The sequence below is a fragment of the Salminus brasiliensis genome, chromosome 1 (assembly GCF_030463535.1).
Source record: "Salminus brasiliensis chromosome 1, fSalBra1.hap2, whole genome shotgun sequence".
Taxonomy (NCBI): domain Eukaryota; kingdom Metazoa; phylum Chordata; class Actinopteri; order Characiformes; family Bryconidae; genus Salminus; species Salminus brasiliensis.
The window spans coordinates 19461014-19480781 of NC_132878.1; the positions used below are offsets into that span (position 1 = coordinate 19461014).

Consider the following 19768-nt stretch of genomic DNA (forward strand, 5'->3'; position numbering starts at 1 on the left):
AAAACTTCTCTGATACAACTCCATCCTGTGACATGTGCCATCATGGTTTTAAAAGTCACCAGAGCACAGACATCTTTCAAGCCCCCATGCACTCCAAAAGTAAACTCAAACCTTTTAAGCCTTCTTGTAAGGCCGACACACAAGTAGTCCTATGCACTAGAGGTCTACATGGCCATGGAAGTAAAACCTAAACTTGAGCAGTACCTGTGAGATTAAGTCCCGACCAAAACTGAGCATTATCTACCTGCCTGGAGAAAGCACACCCAATTGTGCTCTCTCTGGCTCTGGCCGCTGATGGCAAAGCGGCATGGCTTGGAATTCGAACTCATGACCCCCAGGCCATTGGGCGCATTAGACCTCTAACCCCTCTTAGCCCCATTTGAATATGTTCAAGGACTACTTGTTCATGTACTGTCAATATATGCAGTGCATTTTCCGAAGTATTTGATCCACCTTTTTGAGCCACCTCTTCTTATCGGAGGCCTTGATGTCTCTGGAAGTCAGAGGCCCCTGGTCACAAGCTCCACTGGCCCAGTCAGTAGTCCATCCCTGAGCTCAGCTCCTGTTTGGAGCAACTTGGGCACCAGTGCTACAATACATTAAATCTCCTTTTATTAAAGACCTTATATTACACATTTGATCATGTACAAGTGGCAACACTTGTTTATAGTGTTATGATGGACGAAATAGATACTTGGACTTCCATCACGACCAGAGAAAGTGCAGATATCCAGTTCAGCGGTTAAAAGCTCTCATTACTTGTTAACTACATTAGCTATGCAGCTTCTGACATCAAGTGTACCAACATGAATCCACAGAATCTACAGATTCCAAATGTCTTGGCTGAATAACTACATGTAAGATAAGAAAGAGGACAAATTTAAGAAAGATAAATTTGAGTTCAAAGCTATGACTTGATATGTTTTACTGCATATTTCCACAAACAGCATTCCACAATGCTGATGACTTTACTAATACTCAAAAAGGCAGCAAAATAAAGACAACACTTTAAGGGGTAGGCCCAAACTTGTAACTAGCATTGTACACAGAGTGGAAAATCTAAAGCAGTTACAAGTTGCTTGATCTCTAAATTGGCAGTAGAATCTGAGCCAAAGGCAAATCTACTGAACTGGCCTGGTTCCAGTCGGCCTATTAGCTGCAACCCCATGCTACGCCTGCCTCTCAAATCAGAGACTTGTGGCAAAACACTGTGCAGCTTACATCCATCATTTATATGCTTTACACACACTCTTCACTGTCAGCGCTGTCATTACTGTTTGGTTGCTGCAGTGTTTCTTGAAGCGCTACTGGCTGTACTTGCCACTTCAAAGCTTCTGATCAACAAACACTACGGGTGTAAAATGCATTGATGTGTTATGACATGACGCAGTTATCTGGAAGATTCAACCGTATGAGTTTTACAATTTTAAGAAGTATTAGAATATTACTCAGTAAAAGATATCAATTTTCCTGGCCAAAATAGAACATAAAAATAAAAAAGAACAAAAGAAACATGCTAGTTTGTTTTCATTGTATGTGTTCCACTGCAGCTCCTTCGTTTCTGTTTGAATTGTGGGAAAGTGTAAATCCACATGCCTCTTGGTTCTGTACCTCTCAACTTGTCCAGAAATGCATGTGGGTAGGGAAGGCTGTGGAGCAAATTCCGCTTCCCGACTGCAGGGGGAGCATAATGCTGCATTGATGGCTATTAAAGACATCACTGCATCTTTTCAAATGTTATCTAAATCAATGTCTTCAAGCAGACGCCCACATTTTGCAAGTCCAATTATGCACTCTTTGACTTCCCACTACAGAGCTGTGGTATTACCAGTGATGGGCCAAAGCTTAGCTACTCAGGTGCCTCCGAACTTACGAATACGATTTTAACCATGCCACTGTATTTTTCTCTTTTATTGCATATTGCTTTATTTAATGATAATTATATGAATTGTTTCTTAAAGAACCGTTGTTGAATCAGTATTAGATTAGAGATTTATGCTCCTGCGCAGCAGCAATGACGGTCCAGACAGACATTTCTGAATTAAATTAAAAAAGACCAGGACTTGGGCATTGATCGCAACCCAGGCTGTAATTATGCCGAGCTAATTTAAGAATAAAAAGCATCTCTTTATTGTGATCCAATCTATACGGTGCATGCCATCTGAGATAATTGCTTACCAAACATTATGCTTCAAAGCTTTGTTTTGGTCGGAAGGTACGCAGCCACTAATGAAAACAGAAATCTCCCTCTCTCGCCCTCTCTCTCTCTCTCTCTCTCTCTCTCTCTCTCTCTCTCTCTCTCCCTCTCCCTCTCCCTTTCTCTCTGCTCTAATAACCCCCATTAGTATGTGATCCCTCTTTCTCATCCTTTCTCTCTCTGATGTTCCCTCTGTCTCTGCCACTAACCCGCATGACCTTTGATCTTGTAAACATGGCCCCAGTGACATCATCACCTCCTATCTCTGCATTCACCTCTTGGTTGTTATGGCCACGCGGTTGCACGGAGCGTGCTTTCGAGACTGATGGCTCCTCTCCTCATTCAGACTTGCGGGTTTACTGTTGCCCGTGACATTTCATATAACAAGCCTTTATTTGAACATGAGATTTAGCTTAATTAGTTTCTGAGGATGGCTGTGCTGTCCCAGTACCACTATGGAGGGAAGAGACTGACATTTCAAGCATGTTTTCACTGAGGCTGGAATATAGAACTCTGACTGCTAACATACGTATGCCTCAAATATTCTACATAACTGGTATTATGGTATCCGTGGGGAAAGTTTTATTTATTATTAAGGTAAATGACATATAGGCAAAATTGCTCATCAGAACTTATTGGCACTAGACAATAAGTCAACACTTTTTTACTGACAGTAAAAATGGCAGACACTTACACAAATACAAATATAAGGGTTTATTTACAATAAGCATCAGTTGTCCCAAGGGCTGTATTTGCCAATCTGTCAATGTTTTAAACTGACCTAAACTGACTGGTATGAAGGGTGGCTGACAAACTGTGAATGACATGAAATGGTCTGTAGTATATAATACTGCATTGTATGTAGATCATCATCAGCCAAAAAAATTGTTTCAAAGAGAACAAGAGAAAATGAATTGGTGGGAGCATCATGCTCTGGGAATGTTTATGCTGGCAGTGAAACTGGTACATTGCACAAAGTGGAATGGGTCTCAGAGTGGGCGGAGCCTGAGATAGCACGATTTACCTTGCTTTCTCCATATGGGTAGATAGCACTTCTCATTTCTCAACCCATATCGCTTCAGTGTTATGCTGGCTGGCATGGGTATCTAGTAGCCAAAGCATCGGAGCTGGGTATCCAGCGCTTTCCTCTGAGTACGTTTGTTGCCCAGTGACATTGCATCGATGGCAGTTAGAAAAGAAAGAGGTGGGAACAGGTTCTGCATGGGTCAGGGGAATTACTTTACATGTCATAAGGGGAGAAGTACTACAGAGTGGGTTGGATAATTAGCAATATAAAATAGGTTAAAAAGGTTTAAAAAAATTGTCAAAATCTTCAGAACAACCTCAACGTATCAGCTAGATGGTTGAAACCTGAACACAAATGGGTATTCCAACAGGATAGTCACCCCAAACTCACACCAAAGGTAGTTGTGGAATGTACAAAGCAGGCTAATAAGAAGCTTTTGGAATGGCAAAATTCTTCCTAGACGAATGGTCAAATATTCAACCCCAGTTCTGACAGAAGCTAGGTGATCGCTACCAAAAGACACTGGTCAAGGTTAAACTATGCAAAAGTGGGATTTAACTAAATTGTATGTGTTCTCTATGTATAATGTTGTCCCTGAGGTGATTTCAAATATTAAAGATGTATGTGGTGCACTCATTCTGCCCCAGAAAAAGAACATATCAAAGACATCATTGATAACCATGACACTGATGCTCATGTTGAGTGTATGCAAACACCAGGCACTGGAGTGGGCGGTGAGTGTAGCATTCTTAATGATGCTACCTCTTCAGAACTGTGTTACCTTCTTTATTTGAGAAGTATATTGATGTATCTTTGCCACCAATCTAAATGTGCCCATTAGACTTCTTACACCTTTGACTCCAGACGGATTTGCCAAGATCAATTAGGACAATCATTTCAAAGAGCATTCATAATTCATAGTTCAGACGCTAAAAGCCAAAAATGTATGAGCAGATGAGAAAGGAGGGCTAGGCCAAGTGAGAATAAAACTTTGAGAGGAACATTTAATGTAAGCGTATCTGAAGGACAGGTAAAAGGAGTGTTTGCATTGGAATCACTTACACATGAACTGATCGGTGTAGTAGAGGCTGTGGTAGTATATTGCCTATTCTCTGTGCATAGTGAAAACTCTATGAGTGGTTCTGGAGCAGGCGAGGCAGAGGCAAAGGTGTCAGAAGTTCAGCATCTTCCCTGAGCTTTATACACTCATCTCGGCGGGGGAGTGGAGAAATGAGAATGAACTTTAAGACCAGCTGAGCCAAAAGACGGAAAGTGCACGTGTGCGCGCTCAAGTGTGCTCCGAATGCTGTAGTCAGCTCCCTGGCTTCCTTGTGCACCTTTATTTTGTCTGCGTCGACACACACACACACACTGCATTTTGCCCCCCTATGCTCCTCTCCCTTTGAAGTCAGTGGGAGATCCTCTCCACGCGCCTCCTCTTGACAGCAGCAGAGAAAAACAGGCAACGTGTTCAAAAGGCTCCACTTTCTGCCCTCGCGCTTCTCCCTCTTGCCTCCTCTCATTCTCCTCCTTCAGACATTCCCTCCCCTTTTCACTCCCTCCTTTCTTCCTCCTCCTGCCAATCCGTACAGGAGGGGGGCACGCAGAAAGAGAGGTATGAATATTTTAACTCGCAAAAATATCACCGCGAGAGGAGGACGGAAGTGGAGGGGAGAAAGAAAATAGTGCCGCATTTCTTTGCCCTGTGCCAGTTTCTCCTTTTCCCCTATTTTTGGCTTCTCCTGACGGCTTTAGAAACAAAAAAAACATATTTGTGCCACCTCTAAGAAGCCTAAAAGCATTCAATACAATCCTTTCCCCTCCGCTACAACATACTTTTTGAATCAAAGCAAATAAAACATTAATATTTGAACCTTTTAGTGTGACGGAATGAAGAATAAAGCGATCCCGCTGCACGACTGGATGAATTTTTTATGCGTCAGACGCTGATGTCAGTCTCATTAGATACGCGGAGGTAAGATAAACAGAAATGGACGCCGCCGCCACTTTAATCAGTGTCAGAACTTCACTGTTTGTCTGTCTGACGTAGCAAAAGAGCGGCTTGACAGGACACGAGCAGACAAATTAACAGTCCCTGTAGAGTTTCGGAGCGTGTACACGCCTCGCCTGCTTACAGAGATGCTCTTCCTTCTCTTTTTGTCTTTTACAACAAGTCTGCGCTTCCCTTTACCACCCCGTCACATCCCTTTTAATCCTATCATCATTTCTGGCTCCACATATCAAAAGAGGGCACTGGCTCCTACCACAAAGCAGAAGCCACCCGAACTCCAGCCTAAAAGTCCTTTGAGCTCTACCCCTCTCTTACAGTTGTGGTGTTCTTTGCAGGACTTCTTTTGAAAAGGAGACTTGTAACCACCGTCTTTCAGTTGCGACAATGAAACATTTTATTCCAATCAAAAGTACAATGTGGAGAGAGTCCGCCAATTCAAGGTGCCCCTCTGCTCTCTCTCCCTAGACAGAGGAACATCTCACGTTTTATACCCTACTACACGTCATATATTGTTGTACTGTTCCCATATGCAGGATGTCTACATCTTATCCATAAGGGATATAAACCAGCGCCCACCATTGTTTAACATACATGGTCTTCGTGCTGAAGACAGAGCTTGACCCCTTAACATCCCTGTCACGTACACTGGAAAGTATGTCCAGTCTACACAATAGTCTTTATTTACTTAGTTCATGTACAGTTTATCAAATTAGGCCTGGGAATGGATCTTGCTTCTCCTTTCCCAAGTCTGACCCATAGGCCTCACTATATTATTCATCAACTCCATACCATTCCTTCAGGCCTCTGAACATCTGCATAGCTAACAAATACACTACACAGTCTTCTCCCAAATAATCATCAGCTGAAGACCTGGTCTGAATTCAGGTCGTTGGTGGCAAACCTATATTTTCCTTATAGCCCTTTAAAAAGGCTCAGTGAACAACCACTTTTAAGCATTCAAATGGTTCCTTCAGTTGCCTTAACTAAAGAACCTGTAAATATCAATTTGTTTGTATATGGCACCAAAAAGGGTTACAATGTCATGACGAGTCAATAAACCGTGTTTCGGTAAAGAACTTTTAGAGTGTAGTCTCATTCTCAGACGCTCCGCCCACACAGTTATTGTCAGATAAAATCCCCACCCCACCCAAAGTTCACGTTTGGTGTCATGTGTGCTTGTGTGTGTATCCATGTGTTTTCTAATCAGTCCCATTTCTCAAAAGCACAGAGCGCCAAACCACACTAATCATGTTCCCGCTGCTCTGAGAGCACCTGCAGCTACAGCAGTCCGGTTTAATAAAAGGTACTTTATTTGTCTGTTTGGTTTTCTCAGTAAAAGCTTCTTGATCAGCTCCACATCCTTTCAGACCCACAGTGTTGAATCTTACACTTCTCACAGTGAAAAGAAAGAGTAGAAGCATAAATATATTCTCAGCCAAAAGGAGATCCATGTAGTACAGAAAAGTGCTCTTTGACTCACTTCTTTTTGGTGCTATGTAGAACCAGTTTTAAAGGGGTCTTTAAAGAACCATATAGCCAGAGGTACCAGAGGTTCTCCTTGTGCTGAAAGAACCCTGTCACCAGGTATGGGGCATTCCATTAATTTCACCCAACCCATTTTTTAATATAACAACTTGTCCAGTGTCCAGTTCAGTGATTCATTAATTCATGAGTCAAGTCAGCTTTATTTTCATCTACTTCATGTATAATGGAGTTAGTCTAATGTCCATTTACTTTCACTCACTAGAGTAGAGGGCCCGCTCTCTAAGCGCACATGACAGAAGACAGAAGGAAACATCTGCTATTTTTTTTTCAGGTAATGTTGCAGCTGTAGGTCAGGCGCATACCCAGGCCTGGTCAATCAAATAGGGGAAATTGTGTTATGTAGTCTTTTCTATTTTAGGAAAGGGAAATCTGTTTTGTTTTAAGTGAGCATAGTCACTGTATTACAGGTAAGGAAAATCATTAGGCTCTCAGCATCATTCCTAAATATGCAGTACGGTATGGCTTAACTGACCATTCCCAAGCTCAATCTTATCCTCTCAACATTCCAATCACTGCTTAGCAAGAGCTGCTATCTGCCATTGCCTAAAGCTTTCAGTTCTTTATCAGCACGCCAGTGATTGAATTTGAAGCTCCAGCAGATCAAAAGATGTACCTGACTGGAAGACCTGACTGAAATACTGTCCCCGAAAGAGCAGAGTATGTCATAAGCCCATATGCGGACAGGATGTGTTTTACATGGGGAAGTGGAGTAATATATTTTTACTACAAGTAAAATTTTACTACGACGTGTAAAATTAAACAAATAAGAAATTTCTATGTTATGACTGAGATGGGAGAGACTACTCTATTTACGCTCTGAATAGGGCTTTATTCTGGTTAATTCTGGTTGGCTTCTTATTTACCATCTTTTTGTTAGCATTTTCCAATCTATCCAAAGTGGCACACCCGTTAAGGAGGAATATACCCATTTCCAAAGCAAAACAGTGTCCTACTTGCTTTTTGTTTACAGACCTAAAATGTGTTTCTGGCTACTCCACTGCTGCAGCATAGTTAAAACAGTAGAATGTGATATACCATATGGATATGAAATATCTAGTTTAGACTTTGATTCAGCGTTTATACTTCTTACTTATCTCATACTTTTGTTTTCTTACTTTAGGTTTATGTCTATATAATACATTTTTTTATTGTTTTATATTATTGCAATTTGTTCAATTGTTTATATTTCTTTATATATTACTATTTTCTGTCCTTTTTGTTTCTTTCTTGATTTTAATGTGACCAGACAGTCGCCAAAGTATTTCACTGCTAATTGTACTGTGGATGTCACAAACTAAACCGATTTAATTTGATTTTGTTTTTATTTATTTAAAGAAACTGGTTCAAAGGAAAGGTATTATTGGGCCTCGTCCCTTACTTTATTTCCCAACATGCATGGTGATAAAAGACTTCTTTGTCTATATGTGTGCCTAAATGTGTGTGTGTGTGTGTGTGTGTGTGTGTGTTTGAGCGTGCGAGTGTCCAGCTTGAAGAATGAGGTTTCAAAATGACTTCTGGACGGCTGTGGCCTAGTTTGCACCTGGCTCAATTCAGAAGGGTGCCATATGTAGGGTGTTGTTGGTCCAGGCGGTGTGTGAGTGCATGTGCATGTGGGCCACATGGACTGCTTAAGTCTGTTTAACACAGCAGCTGGACATTATTTATTATTTATATTTGTATTGTCTGTGGGCAGATTACAGAAAAACTGGAAAAATCATAACATACGGTCATGTGAAAAAGTTAAGACACCCCATGAAAATCTTTATCTTTTTGACATATGTAAACATATGGACATTTGATCTTCATATTTGAATAATATTCAGAGGTGGAGGTAATGCCCTTGTGTGAGCCTGATGAGCATTTCTTAAGTTTAAAGAACCTCTACATAAAGCAGTAGTTTGGTAGAACTATACTATGGTACACATCCAATCGAAAACAAACTTAGGAGGCTTCATATTTAGGCGTTAACTTGCTGAGATGTTTTTTGGGATAGTACATGTTGTCATACCTTTACATTTAGAATTATTGATGTAGATCAAAGACACTCTCATTCTCTCTTATTCTATCTCTCTATCTCTCCCACAATTGTCTGCTGTACCTGCCTGACTGTCAGACTTTAGGCTTCCAGCTATGTAAACCAGGAGTCAATATGCACTAAACATAATTCATTTGTCTACAGTCTATTTCTTTGGCGGCCACTATACATTTTGTAAGTAGCCCAAAAAACTGCACCCGCTACATTTTTCACCCGCAGCTGCATTTTGAAAGTAGCCCAATTTGGCAGAGAATCGTGAACCTGGCAACTCTGGTTGACTAAAAACTGCTTCAGAAATGCATCCAGTGTGAACTGGCCTTCACAATAAGTGGACTTAAACAGAATCCCATTGGGAATACCTCCTATTAGCTTTGGCTGAGTAACTTCAGCAAAAGAGACCTGGCCAAGAGAGCTTGAGCAAATTTGTCATGAGAACTGGAGAATCAATCATTATGTCACACTGGAAGGGACTTACCTAGAAACACTCAGAGGTGTAATTCCCAAAGGTGCTTCAGTGCTTCAGTTTGTAGTGATGAGTATGGTATATGTTTTTGTCCTTGTTCAGAACAAAATATTATATCTAAAATACTGTACATTTCATTTTGTAATTTTACAAGGTGGATAGCCATGATATGACCGGAATACATTTTACATATAATATAAATAATAAACAAATAACCAATAACAGGTTGTTATTAAATGGAATAAAACTAAGGTTATTTGTTGTTAGATATTAAACTGAAGGTTAAACAACGTAGTCTTCATTTTAATGTTTTGCACAATGTAAAGTAGGATGTGTGTTTTTGAAGGTTGCATTTAGAATTTTTATATTAGATATTATTATATTATATTATTTATATTATATTATATCCTAATATAAAGAAAAACCAAATGTTTTTACCTTTTTATATATATATATATATATATATATATATATATATATATATATATATATATATATGATTTAGGCACATAAACATATATTTAAAAAAATAAAAGTTAGAAAGAAGCTAAGTAATCGTTTTATGAGTCTCTATTATGTTTTTAGGTCTGCTGACCTCATGTGGAGTTTACAGTAAATGTCGTTTTCACATCTTTGTAAGGCGCAAATGAAATTCATTTCTACTGTGTTCAATCATCTGTTGCTCAGCTATTGTTAGATACTGAGCTGAAGGTTAAACAGAGTGGCTTTCTGGAAGTATAATCTAACACTGTGTAACTACATACTCTGAAAGTATGTAGTAAAGCAAGTATAATATATAACAGATAACCTATATTATACAAATAATACATATGAAACATTTACAAGCATCTGCTGTGCATGTTTTTCAGTGATTTTGTTTCAGTAACCTCAGATAGTTTGTTTTTTGTATATAATTTTGGGTGTTAAACATTTGTTGTGCATAAATACATTCTGCCATAGAACATGTTGTTGTTTACATGCTTGTTGATGAAAGGTTGATTGCAGGTTAATGATGTGTGCCCAGAATGCACATTAAACGCCCACCAATGTTGCATAATGCAATTATGATATTACACAGAGCAGGACTTTGAAAGCATGCTTATATTAGAAACTGTAAACAGCAATATATTCTTCCTTTCTATGTGCCTAGTTGTTGGTTTAATTTTCAAAAGCGTATTTGTTGGGTCAAATAAAAAAAACAATATATTATATTTTTTTAATTTAATGATAATATCACATTAGCTATCTGTTTCATTAGAAGCAACTAGATTGTTCTTTCACTCTCTGGCCACGATATGAGGTCCACCTACCCCACAGATCTGTTATATAGATGTAGTGTGACACATAATACTCCATCATGCATAAATCGTCAGCTACCCTGCTACCTTAAATATCACTGGCCAGTTTCTGATCAAAGAAAAAATGCTGTCAACCAGATAATCTTGATGGGTGGTAGATCACTCTCAGGACAGCAGTGACAATAGTAGTGACTGTGTGTGTATGTGGAATCAGGCACAGTGGTGTTTCTCAGGTTGTTATACACATCAGTGTTGAGAATGGTCCACCACCTAATAATATCCAATAAATAAAGTATGGCACTTTTGGAGCTGGTGTCTCTCTGCTGTGTTTTTAGGTCTGCTGACCTCATGTTAGGGTTTATAGTAAATGCCGTTTTCACATTTTTGTAAGGCGCAAATGATGTTCATTCCTACAGTGTTTGATCTTCTGTTGGTTTGCTAAAATATGAATGTTGTCCAAAAGGTTCATGAAAAGCAAACACTTTTGATATATTGTATCATTTTCAGGATTTGCCATTTTTGTGCTCAGCAAAAGGAGCCATCCCGTTTTTCTGAGCAGTGAGTGAAACGTTTCACCTCCTACATAAGGAAGAGAAAATGTCCATGCTGCTTTAACTTTTCCCTAATAAAAAAAAACAGCCAACTTTATGTCATTCTTAGCCATTTATAGATGAACAATATTACTAAAAAAAAATGTAATTCAATTACAAATAAATAAATAAAGAAAGAAATAACATTGCTTGGTATCTACTGTGTGTACAGTGTTTGGCAATGAAGTCACCTTTAATAAATATTTCCAGTTCCCAGTAGCTAGCACTGTCCTCTTACTTCTAGCATTTGGACGAGCATTTGCACTTGTTCCAAAACACATGAAGCCAGTCAATTGTTTATTTTTAAACTCTCACTAACGCAGCATCATTGGATAGCTGAATGCAAGGAGAACCCTTACTTGGAATTCTGTTACATCAGGTAACAAACACTAGTGTCTCAGTTGGTATTTGCTAATCGCCAAACATCTACTTTGTACAACTGCTCCTCATTCAACCCATATAGAAGCTCTCTCACATGCCTGTGGTACATAAAGCATCGAGACATTGAGCACTGAGGTACCCATTAAACCTGCTAATTCTCAGTGACAGGGCCAACGCTTAGACAGCTGTGCCACACAGGGCTCCATATTACATGTTTAAAAATGTAATTAGTCATTTGTACCAGAATACATTTTTTAAGTAACCTTCTGAACCCTCAAGATTTTGTTTAAAAATCACTGAAGTTCTGTGTGTTCCATGTTGTGTGGCGTCAAAGATAATGGTGTTTATACTTTGTGACTAACCACTGCAATTTACAATTACACACCTTTTAAATATCTTTAGGGTAACAAAAGTTTTACTTCTTATTTTTCTCTCAGCTTTAGTTAAAATTCATCAAGGAGAAAATAGCGCCTTCCCAGTGGAGCAATTCAAACACACACACCTGCACGCACACACACACACACACACACACACACACACACAAACATACACCGACTTCTCACCAGCTAAGTGAGCAATCAGTATGATAATTCAAACCAAAATGCTGCTTAGTCCTCAGTTTTAGAAAGACTTAACAATCGTGCTTAATTAAAATTGGGGCACACCTGAGTGTCTGAATCTCAGACACAGTGGTGCAGTCCTATCTCTGGGAAAAAAAGTAAAATGGAAAGATAGAAGAAAACACATCTCTCTACGTTTAATTATTCCAAACGAGCCTCAGGGAGATTCTCAAGGGCTTTAATTAAGTCAGAATTAAAGATATGGAAATTTGGGCTGAGGGCTGCAGCTTTCTCTCAGTAAAACGTAAAATATAGAGCTATAGTTGTGTGAACAGTCTTGTTCTTTATGTTCTTTTTGTTATTCCTTGACATCAGAACAAACTTTAAGAGGTCAACAGCATAGACTCCCATAGAGTCCTGTCCATACAAAATATCAATGAATTGCAAATGGAATTAATTACATGATCACCTTTGTAACTAATTACATAAGTAACTTCCACTGACTGGCCACTTTATTAGAAACACCTCCCTTGTACCCCCACTCACTGGCCACTTTATTAGAAACACCTATCTTATACTTTCAATCATTGGCCACTTTATTTTAAACACCTCCCTTGTACTTCCACTGACTGGCCACTTTATTAGAAACACCTATCCTGTACTTTCAGTCACTGGCCACTTTATTTTAAACACCTCCCTTGTACTTCCAGTGACTGGACACTTTATTAGAAACAACTACCTTGTACTTCCACTCACTGGCCACTTTATTAGAAACACCTATCTTCCACTTACTGGACACTTTATTAGAAACAACTACCTTGTACTTCCACTCACTGGACACTTTATTAGAAACACCTATCTTGTACTTCCACTCACTGGCCACTTTATTAGAAACACCTATCTTGTACTTCCACTCATTGGCCACTTTATTAGAAACACCTATCTTGTACTTCCACTCATTGGCCACTTTATTAGAAACCCCTTTCTTGTACTTCCACTCAGTGGCCACTTTATTGATACACCTACCCTGTATGTACTCTACTAATAAGTCTATACTAATAAGGCCACTTATTAGTAACACCTCTCAAACATATGGTACATAAGCCTTATGCCCATTTATTTCAGGTTGGCTCCGGACAGATAAGTAGATGAATGAAAAAATGTATAATGTATATAGCCCTCAATGTGGTATGCTGGGCTATGATTCTGAATTTTTGTTTTCATTAGAAGACTATATATGTCAATAATTGCATAAATAATTACACAGCTAATTATGTACCTGTGTAATTAATTATTTACCATAGCTGGCCATGTCACTCATTTTAATTATAAAAATACATGACTAATCACTTAACTAGCTATGTTATTACATTGTATAGCAATAACAATAACCCCAGACTTCTAAGCTTCTGTTCTTCACTCATCATTTCAAATAAAAAAGGACTCTAAATTGGAACGATATCGCTCATTGCCCACAAATCTGGGTGATCTGAGTAAACAGTGTGCTACTTCCCAGAATAGAACAGGATCACTCCCTGCCTTATCCCAGACGTTTTTAGCTGTGGTCTTTTTTTCAAGATCTGGCAACACAATATGTTTCATATTGATGGCACAGTGTTCAGAAACAGTGCCAGGTGAGAAAATCCTGACAAGTTTATTTAAGACATTGAACCTGCCGCAGCTCACTTTCATAACTGGCATCTGCCATGAGGGTTTGTTTGTGATATTGTTTATAATAAGAAATATTCAGCAGTCTTCAGATCAGGTCTTCAGTGCTGTAGGAAATATAGCTGTTATACACACTGGTATACTCTTCTTAAGTGGGATGAATGGCCCTCTATAGTGGTCTAGGTCCTTATGTGCTGTTCTTCCCACAATCACGCACACCTGTTTTATACATTTCTGTAACAGGTTTAAGTCATTCCGGATAAGGACATATTATTATTTATTAATCAGTGATTACACTGTTAAAAACAACACATCACATTCTAGTAAAGGACATTGCACTATTGTAAATAAAGTTGGTGTGTTATCTCTATTAACAAAGGCAATATGTTCCATTTTTAAAACTCAATAATGTTTAAATTACAGTTTGTGTCAGAAATACATTTTTATTTTATTTATTTATTTATTTATTTTTACTGAAATGCACTGTAACACATTTAGAACTCCCCTGTATATCCCATGAATATATGTATATAGCAATCCCCATGTATAGAAACAGTTACTATACATTTTATAATTCATTGTCAACATTCATTCGTTAAAATAGGCTAGCATAGGAATAAGGTGAGATTAAGGGTCTTCTGATGGGTATTTCTAAATTGTGTATTGTACACAGCAAGTAAAACTGGATTGTCCAAAATGTTCATTTTTCTGTGTATAAATGCAACCATTTATAATTTAAAATTATCATGTCTTTATTGGTCTTTATTCTAAGAGTAAAGCTACAGTGAAGATTTACCACATGGCATTAAAGTAGTGTGATAATTGCGTGAACCAGTTTTCTGCAGAGTGAATCTGCGATAGACCAATGCTACAGCTTTAGTTCATTGAAAACAGTAAAAATAAACAGGTTAGATCAACAAACACAATTCTTGTATAATGATTAAAATCAAAAATCACTTTAGCTCTTTATAGAGTACTGCACAATCAAGTTGTAGAGCATATTCTGGTTTGCCCCCTAGACTGCTCATTTAAAATACACTACATGGACAAAAGTATTGGGACACCTGCTCATTCATTGTTTCTTCTGAAATCAAGGGTATTTAAAAAAAGAGTATGTTCTGCTTGTGTTGGAGTAACTGTCTCTACTGTCCAGGGAAGGCTTTCTACTAGATTTTAGAACATTGCTGTGAGGAATGGATTGCATTCAGTGACGAGAGTGTTAGTGAGTTCAGGATGATGGATGATCAGCACTCCACCTCACCTCCAACTCCCCAACTCATCCCAAAATTATTGGATGGAGCACCATCATTCCAAAGAACAGATGCTGGTGGGGCTTTATACCCCTCTAGCCCACACCTGGCATCAGGCATGGTGCCAATACAGTCAGGTTTATCTGCTCCAGAGTGTCCTATTCTACAGAAAATACTTCTCAACAAGATAAATCTTGTCAGCAATGCGCACAACTTTGAGTGGCTGAATGCATTCATTAGACGGTGTGTCCACAACCTTTGGACATATAGAGTATGTGCAAGTATGTTGGAAGGACATCGCAGATCCACAGACTCAGAAGTGGAGTTTGGCCTTTAGTATTCGAGCATCTGTTGTTCTAAATGTCTTCCATATGTTTCAATTATTTTCTGTTATACAAAAAATTATTTCTCACATCAAGTAAAATGATCTGCCAGTAGAATATACTAGATAGGAGGAAAAAACATGTCTTATAACCTTGTTGTAATTCTGTTCTCAAAATGACAATTGTGAGATGGATTTAATAGATTTTAAGATGTTTTCACGTGCTAAACTCTTGATTCTGACATTTCCCAAAAGTCCAAAACATTAATCAAGTGATTTTTATTTCTTAGTTTTTTTTGTTGTTGTTGTTTTTCTCCAACAACCTGGCTAAGAGATATGTTTTATACAATTATCATGTTTAGCACAAATAACTCCCGATAATTGCTTTTATCACGTTTGGGAGGCGGGCAGGGATGAGGAGGACAGAAGTGCAGGGTCATTTAAATGAAGACAGCTAAACACAAAACAAAAGCAGGAAATAACCAAAGCAAACACTGGAACAAACAGAGAAAGCAATCAGACTACAGATACTACAGATAACTGACTGGAGACCAAACGTAAGGAGCACAAAAGACATGCACTCAAAAACACAATAACCAACCAACCAACCAACAAGAACCACAGCCAACAAAGGTACCACATATCTACTGAAACAAACGTGGAACACCTGAGAAAAGGTAACAAAGGGGCAGGGCTACAATGGAGTTGTACTTGAACACCTGCGAGACAAAATTACAGGACGGACAAAGGCTGGGACTACGGAGAAGGCAAGGACAAATTACAAACAGAGCCATGTGCTAATGTGCACATGGCAGGGCAGAAGGGAGACAGAGACCAGAGACCAGGGAAAAACACAAAGGCAAGACGAAGATTTCAGCTTTATTGAGAAGCAAGCATTTGTGTGTTAGCTTTGCAAAGATATGCTTAACATTGCCTTAGTCACTGTCTCTTGTGTTATTTCTAAGGGTCAAGTTTCTAAGACTATGTTGTTCTTGCATGCTATTCATATATATATGTACATAAGACCAACACGGTTCCGTCAGTCAGTTTCTTGACTTTACTGATGTTTGCTGATAAAGCTTCATAGGAAAGCCCTAATGAAGTGCACTCGTGCTGGCAGGCCTCAGTGTGTTACAGTCTGCATGTGCTACTTTGCTGGTGTGCTTGTTAGCTTAGCCACAACGTCAACAGCACCACATCAAAACAATAGCATGAAATGTTTGTCCTTGGATTAGCTTTGAATCACCCGTCACACTGAGTATGCACTTTCTCTCACACACACACACACACACACACACACACACACACACACACACACACACTCATACTTGAAAGTTGAGTTCTCTGTGTGTGTGAAAGCAAGGCAGTGGGCCCAAATGAGGAAAACAAGCATCTCCTACAGGAGGACACATCATTTCCTGTCAGGTGGCTACGGGTTGTAGCGCTGATTTGGAGTCAAAGCGCTAGATACGGCAAATCGTGAACAGAATGGGATGTCCCCAATGCCCTCATATCCCTCCATGCAAATTTAATACATCCTAGTCAGCGATGAATCTTTCAACCGTGCTTGTGCTGTGAATATTAAGAAGTGTGAAATAGCTCCCCCTCCACCCCCACCACCACACCCCACCCTATTTTTGAAGTGTTTTTTTTTTTTTTACAATGAGATGAATACATGTTTACACTCACTTCTCCCTACCCTTTAGCTGCTTAACATGGCATTCAATGCTGAACTGTTTGCTGAGGTTCATAAGCTGACAGACCCATTTCCCTTTGGATTGTGGAAATGTGTCTGGATATGATGCCATTCTGTAGTGGAATGGATTACAGTGGAATTTGTGTGATTGTGAGCGGAGTGATTGTACTTCAGTGTTAAAAAGCCTGATTGACCTGAGCTCTCAAACCCTGCCTTCTGTTGAACACTTTAACACCAAAGCCTTGTAACTTTAGGAGCCCAGGTTGAAGCTACAGTTCCACCAAAAATCTAATTTACACTTTTATAAATACCAGTGCCTTCAATGTTTTTTGAGCATTGCCACAGAATAAACACTTTTGGAGTGTTAAGAGTGTACATAACTTTCCCCTTACCTCAGGGTAGGAATTAAGGGTAATTTGTACCCCTCTGGTTTTTATATGATATGACACATCACAATATGACACGTTCAGAAAACCTATAAAAGGGTCGCCATTCCATTCACACTGGTGTAAAATGTGGGCAGGATCTGTCTCAGGCCGTTTCTGAATGTGGTCTGATATGACAGAATATTGGAAACAGACTACTTTTTAACAGGCATACACTGATATGTCAAAATATTTGTGGACATGCCTTCTAATGAATGCATTCAGCTACTGCAAGTTGCACCCATTGCTGACACAGATGTGCAAATGCACACACACACAGCTTGTCTCTGTAGAGAAGTACTGCCAATAGAATATTGGACTCTAGAGCAGATATACATGTACCTGGCATGTCTAATGCCAGGTGTGGGTTAGAGGGGTATAAAGACTCCCAGCATTGAGCTCTGGTGCTTTGGAAGAGTGTTCTCTGGAATGATGATGCTTCATCCAGTTCTATGGGGCTGAGATGGGGCGGCGGTCATCCAACATCCTGACCTTACTAACAATTGTGTCGCTAAATACAATCAAATCTTCACAGCAATTCTCTAAAAAAGGTAGAAAGCCTTCCCTGGACAGTAGATATTTACTCCAACAAAGACCAGATAAACTCTCTTTTTAGTAACGTTGATTTTAGAAGAAACAATGAATTTGTCTCAAAACTTTTGTCCATGTAGGGTTATAGGCTTTTTTTCTTTTTTAGCTAGTGCTGTATTTTTTTCAGCCATATTTGGAGTAGAAGTAAAATTGTGTAAATTTGAATGTAAACCAAACTATAGACTTTGTCTGGATTCTGATGAAATCAGTAATGTAACAATTGCATGCAGTCATTTCATGGGTATGTCATTTGTGTACTGGAGCAAAAAGTTCCCTAAAAACGAGGACCTGTGACAGCTCTGCGATACAGCAGATCCAGGCGACAGAGTTCCCTGAAAATCGAGGCTAATAAACCGTAAAATACGGATCCTGACAGCCTTGCCTGTGCCTAATGGCCTAAGCGCCAAGAACTACGTGATTGCTGTCCATCAGCCACTTAAACAGCAAGAGAAAAGAAAAGAATTGAAAATTCTAAGAAGTAGGTTTACCCCTCGGGTGTTGTTGTACAATCTCCTCAGGACATCAGTGCTGCTCCCCTATTTGCTGAGATGGACTGCACGGGAAAAATTGGTTCCCATTTGCTTTTCTTCTTAGTTTAAGTGCAGCTTTTGATGTTTCCTGTAACAGCTTTTTCATGACTAACATTCTGCTTGTGTTTGCGGTGGCTCTCTCTCTATCTCTCTCTCTATTTCACTAGCTTTCTTTAACTCTCTCTTTTTTCTCTTTCTCTCTCTGTAGGTTTGAGGCAGATCCATGCCTTGTCCATCCAGGGCAACTATGAGCTGAGGATAGATCTGGAAGATTTTGAGAACAGTACAGCGTTTGCACAGTACGGCATGTTTGGAGTAGGACTGTTCTCAGTGGACCCTGAAGATGACGGCTACCCACTGACCATTGGTGACTACACTGGCACTGCAGGTACATACACATGCTAGTGTTGGATCAATGCTAATTTTTGTTTTTTGTACTGGTACCAGTTTTGATGCCATCAAAACAGTACCTTATTCATTCACAACTGAATAGCCTGTAATGAGATGAATAAACAGTTGTTTTTCGACAGGCCCCTTGGTGACCACTCTGACCATCACAATGGAAATAGACTGGTTAAATATATTTTACTGATTTAAATCCGCCACCATAGCAGTTACAATGTGTGCATGGTCACACTGCATAGTAAAATAGATGTGTAGAATCAGCACTTTCTAGCTGTACGAAACCATGGCTCTCAAAGTGAGATGCTGGGACCCCCCAATATATTGCTAGGGCTTTGTGGTTAAAGATCAATATGATACTTCATATTAGAGCAATGTCAGTGTGTTAATCACCAGGGTGAACTAGCTCCTTTTGAGGACACGTTGGATTATTAACCGTGTATTATTAAAATAAGAGACACAATTTACAGCTGCTGCATAATAGTACAACAGATTTCAACCTCCGCATGTAACCCATCTGTACACACACACTAATGAATTGGGGCTGTAAGAACACACACTTGTGGTGGTGGGCAGCCACCTCGGCATCTGGGGAGCAATTGGGGTTAGGTGCCTTGCTCAAGAGGACCTCAGCCTCGAATCACCCCGCCCCCCACTTCCTGCGAGTCCAGGGGATAGAACTGGCAATCTCCTGGTCCCAAGCCCACTTCTCTAACCTTTAGGTCATGATAAAATATATGATAATCTGACACTAACAAAATATAATCTATACATTTT

The 19768-nt window shown here is 39.3% G+C and overlaps 1 protein-coding gene across 2 annotated transcripts in view; it reads left to right on the plus strand.

Moving 5' to 3' along the window:
* The window catches only part of fibcd1b (fibrinogen C domain containing 1b), a 164039-nt gene that overhangs the window by 133776 nt on the left and 10495 nt on the right, over positions 1 to 19768 (plus strand). For both annotated transcript variants that reach the window (XM_072674073.1, XM_072674082.1), the window contains one exon: positions 18798 to 18977. In XM_072674073.1, the coding sequence (XP_072530174.1) occupies positions 18798 to 18977 (180 nt within the window). The remainder of the gene's footprint in view (positions 1 to 18797; positions 18978 to 19768) is intronic.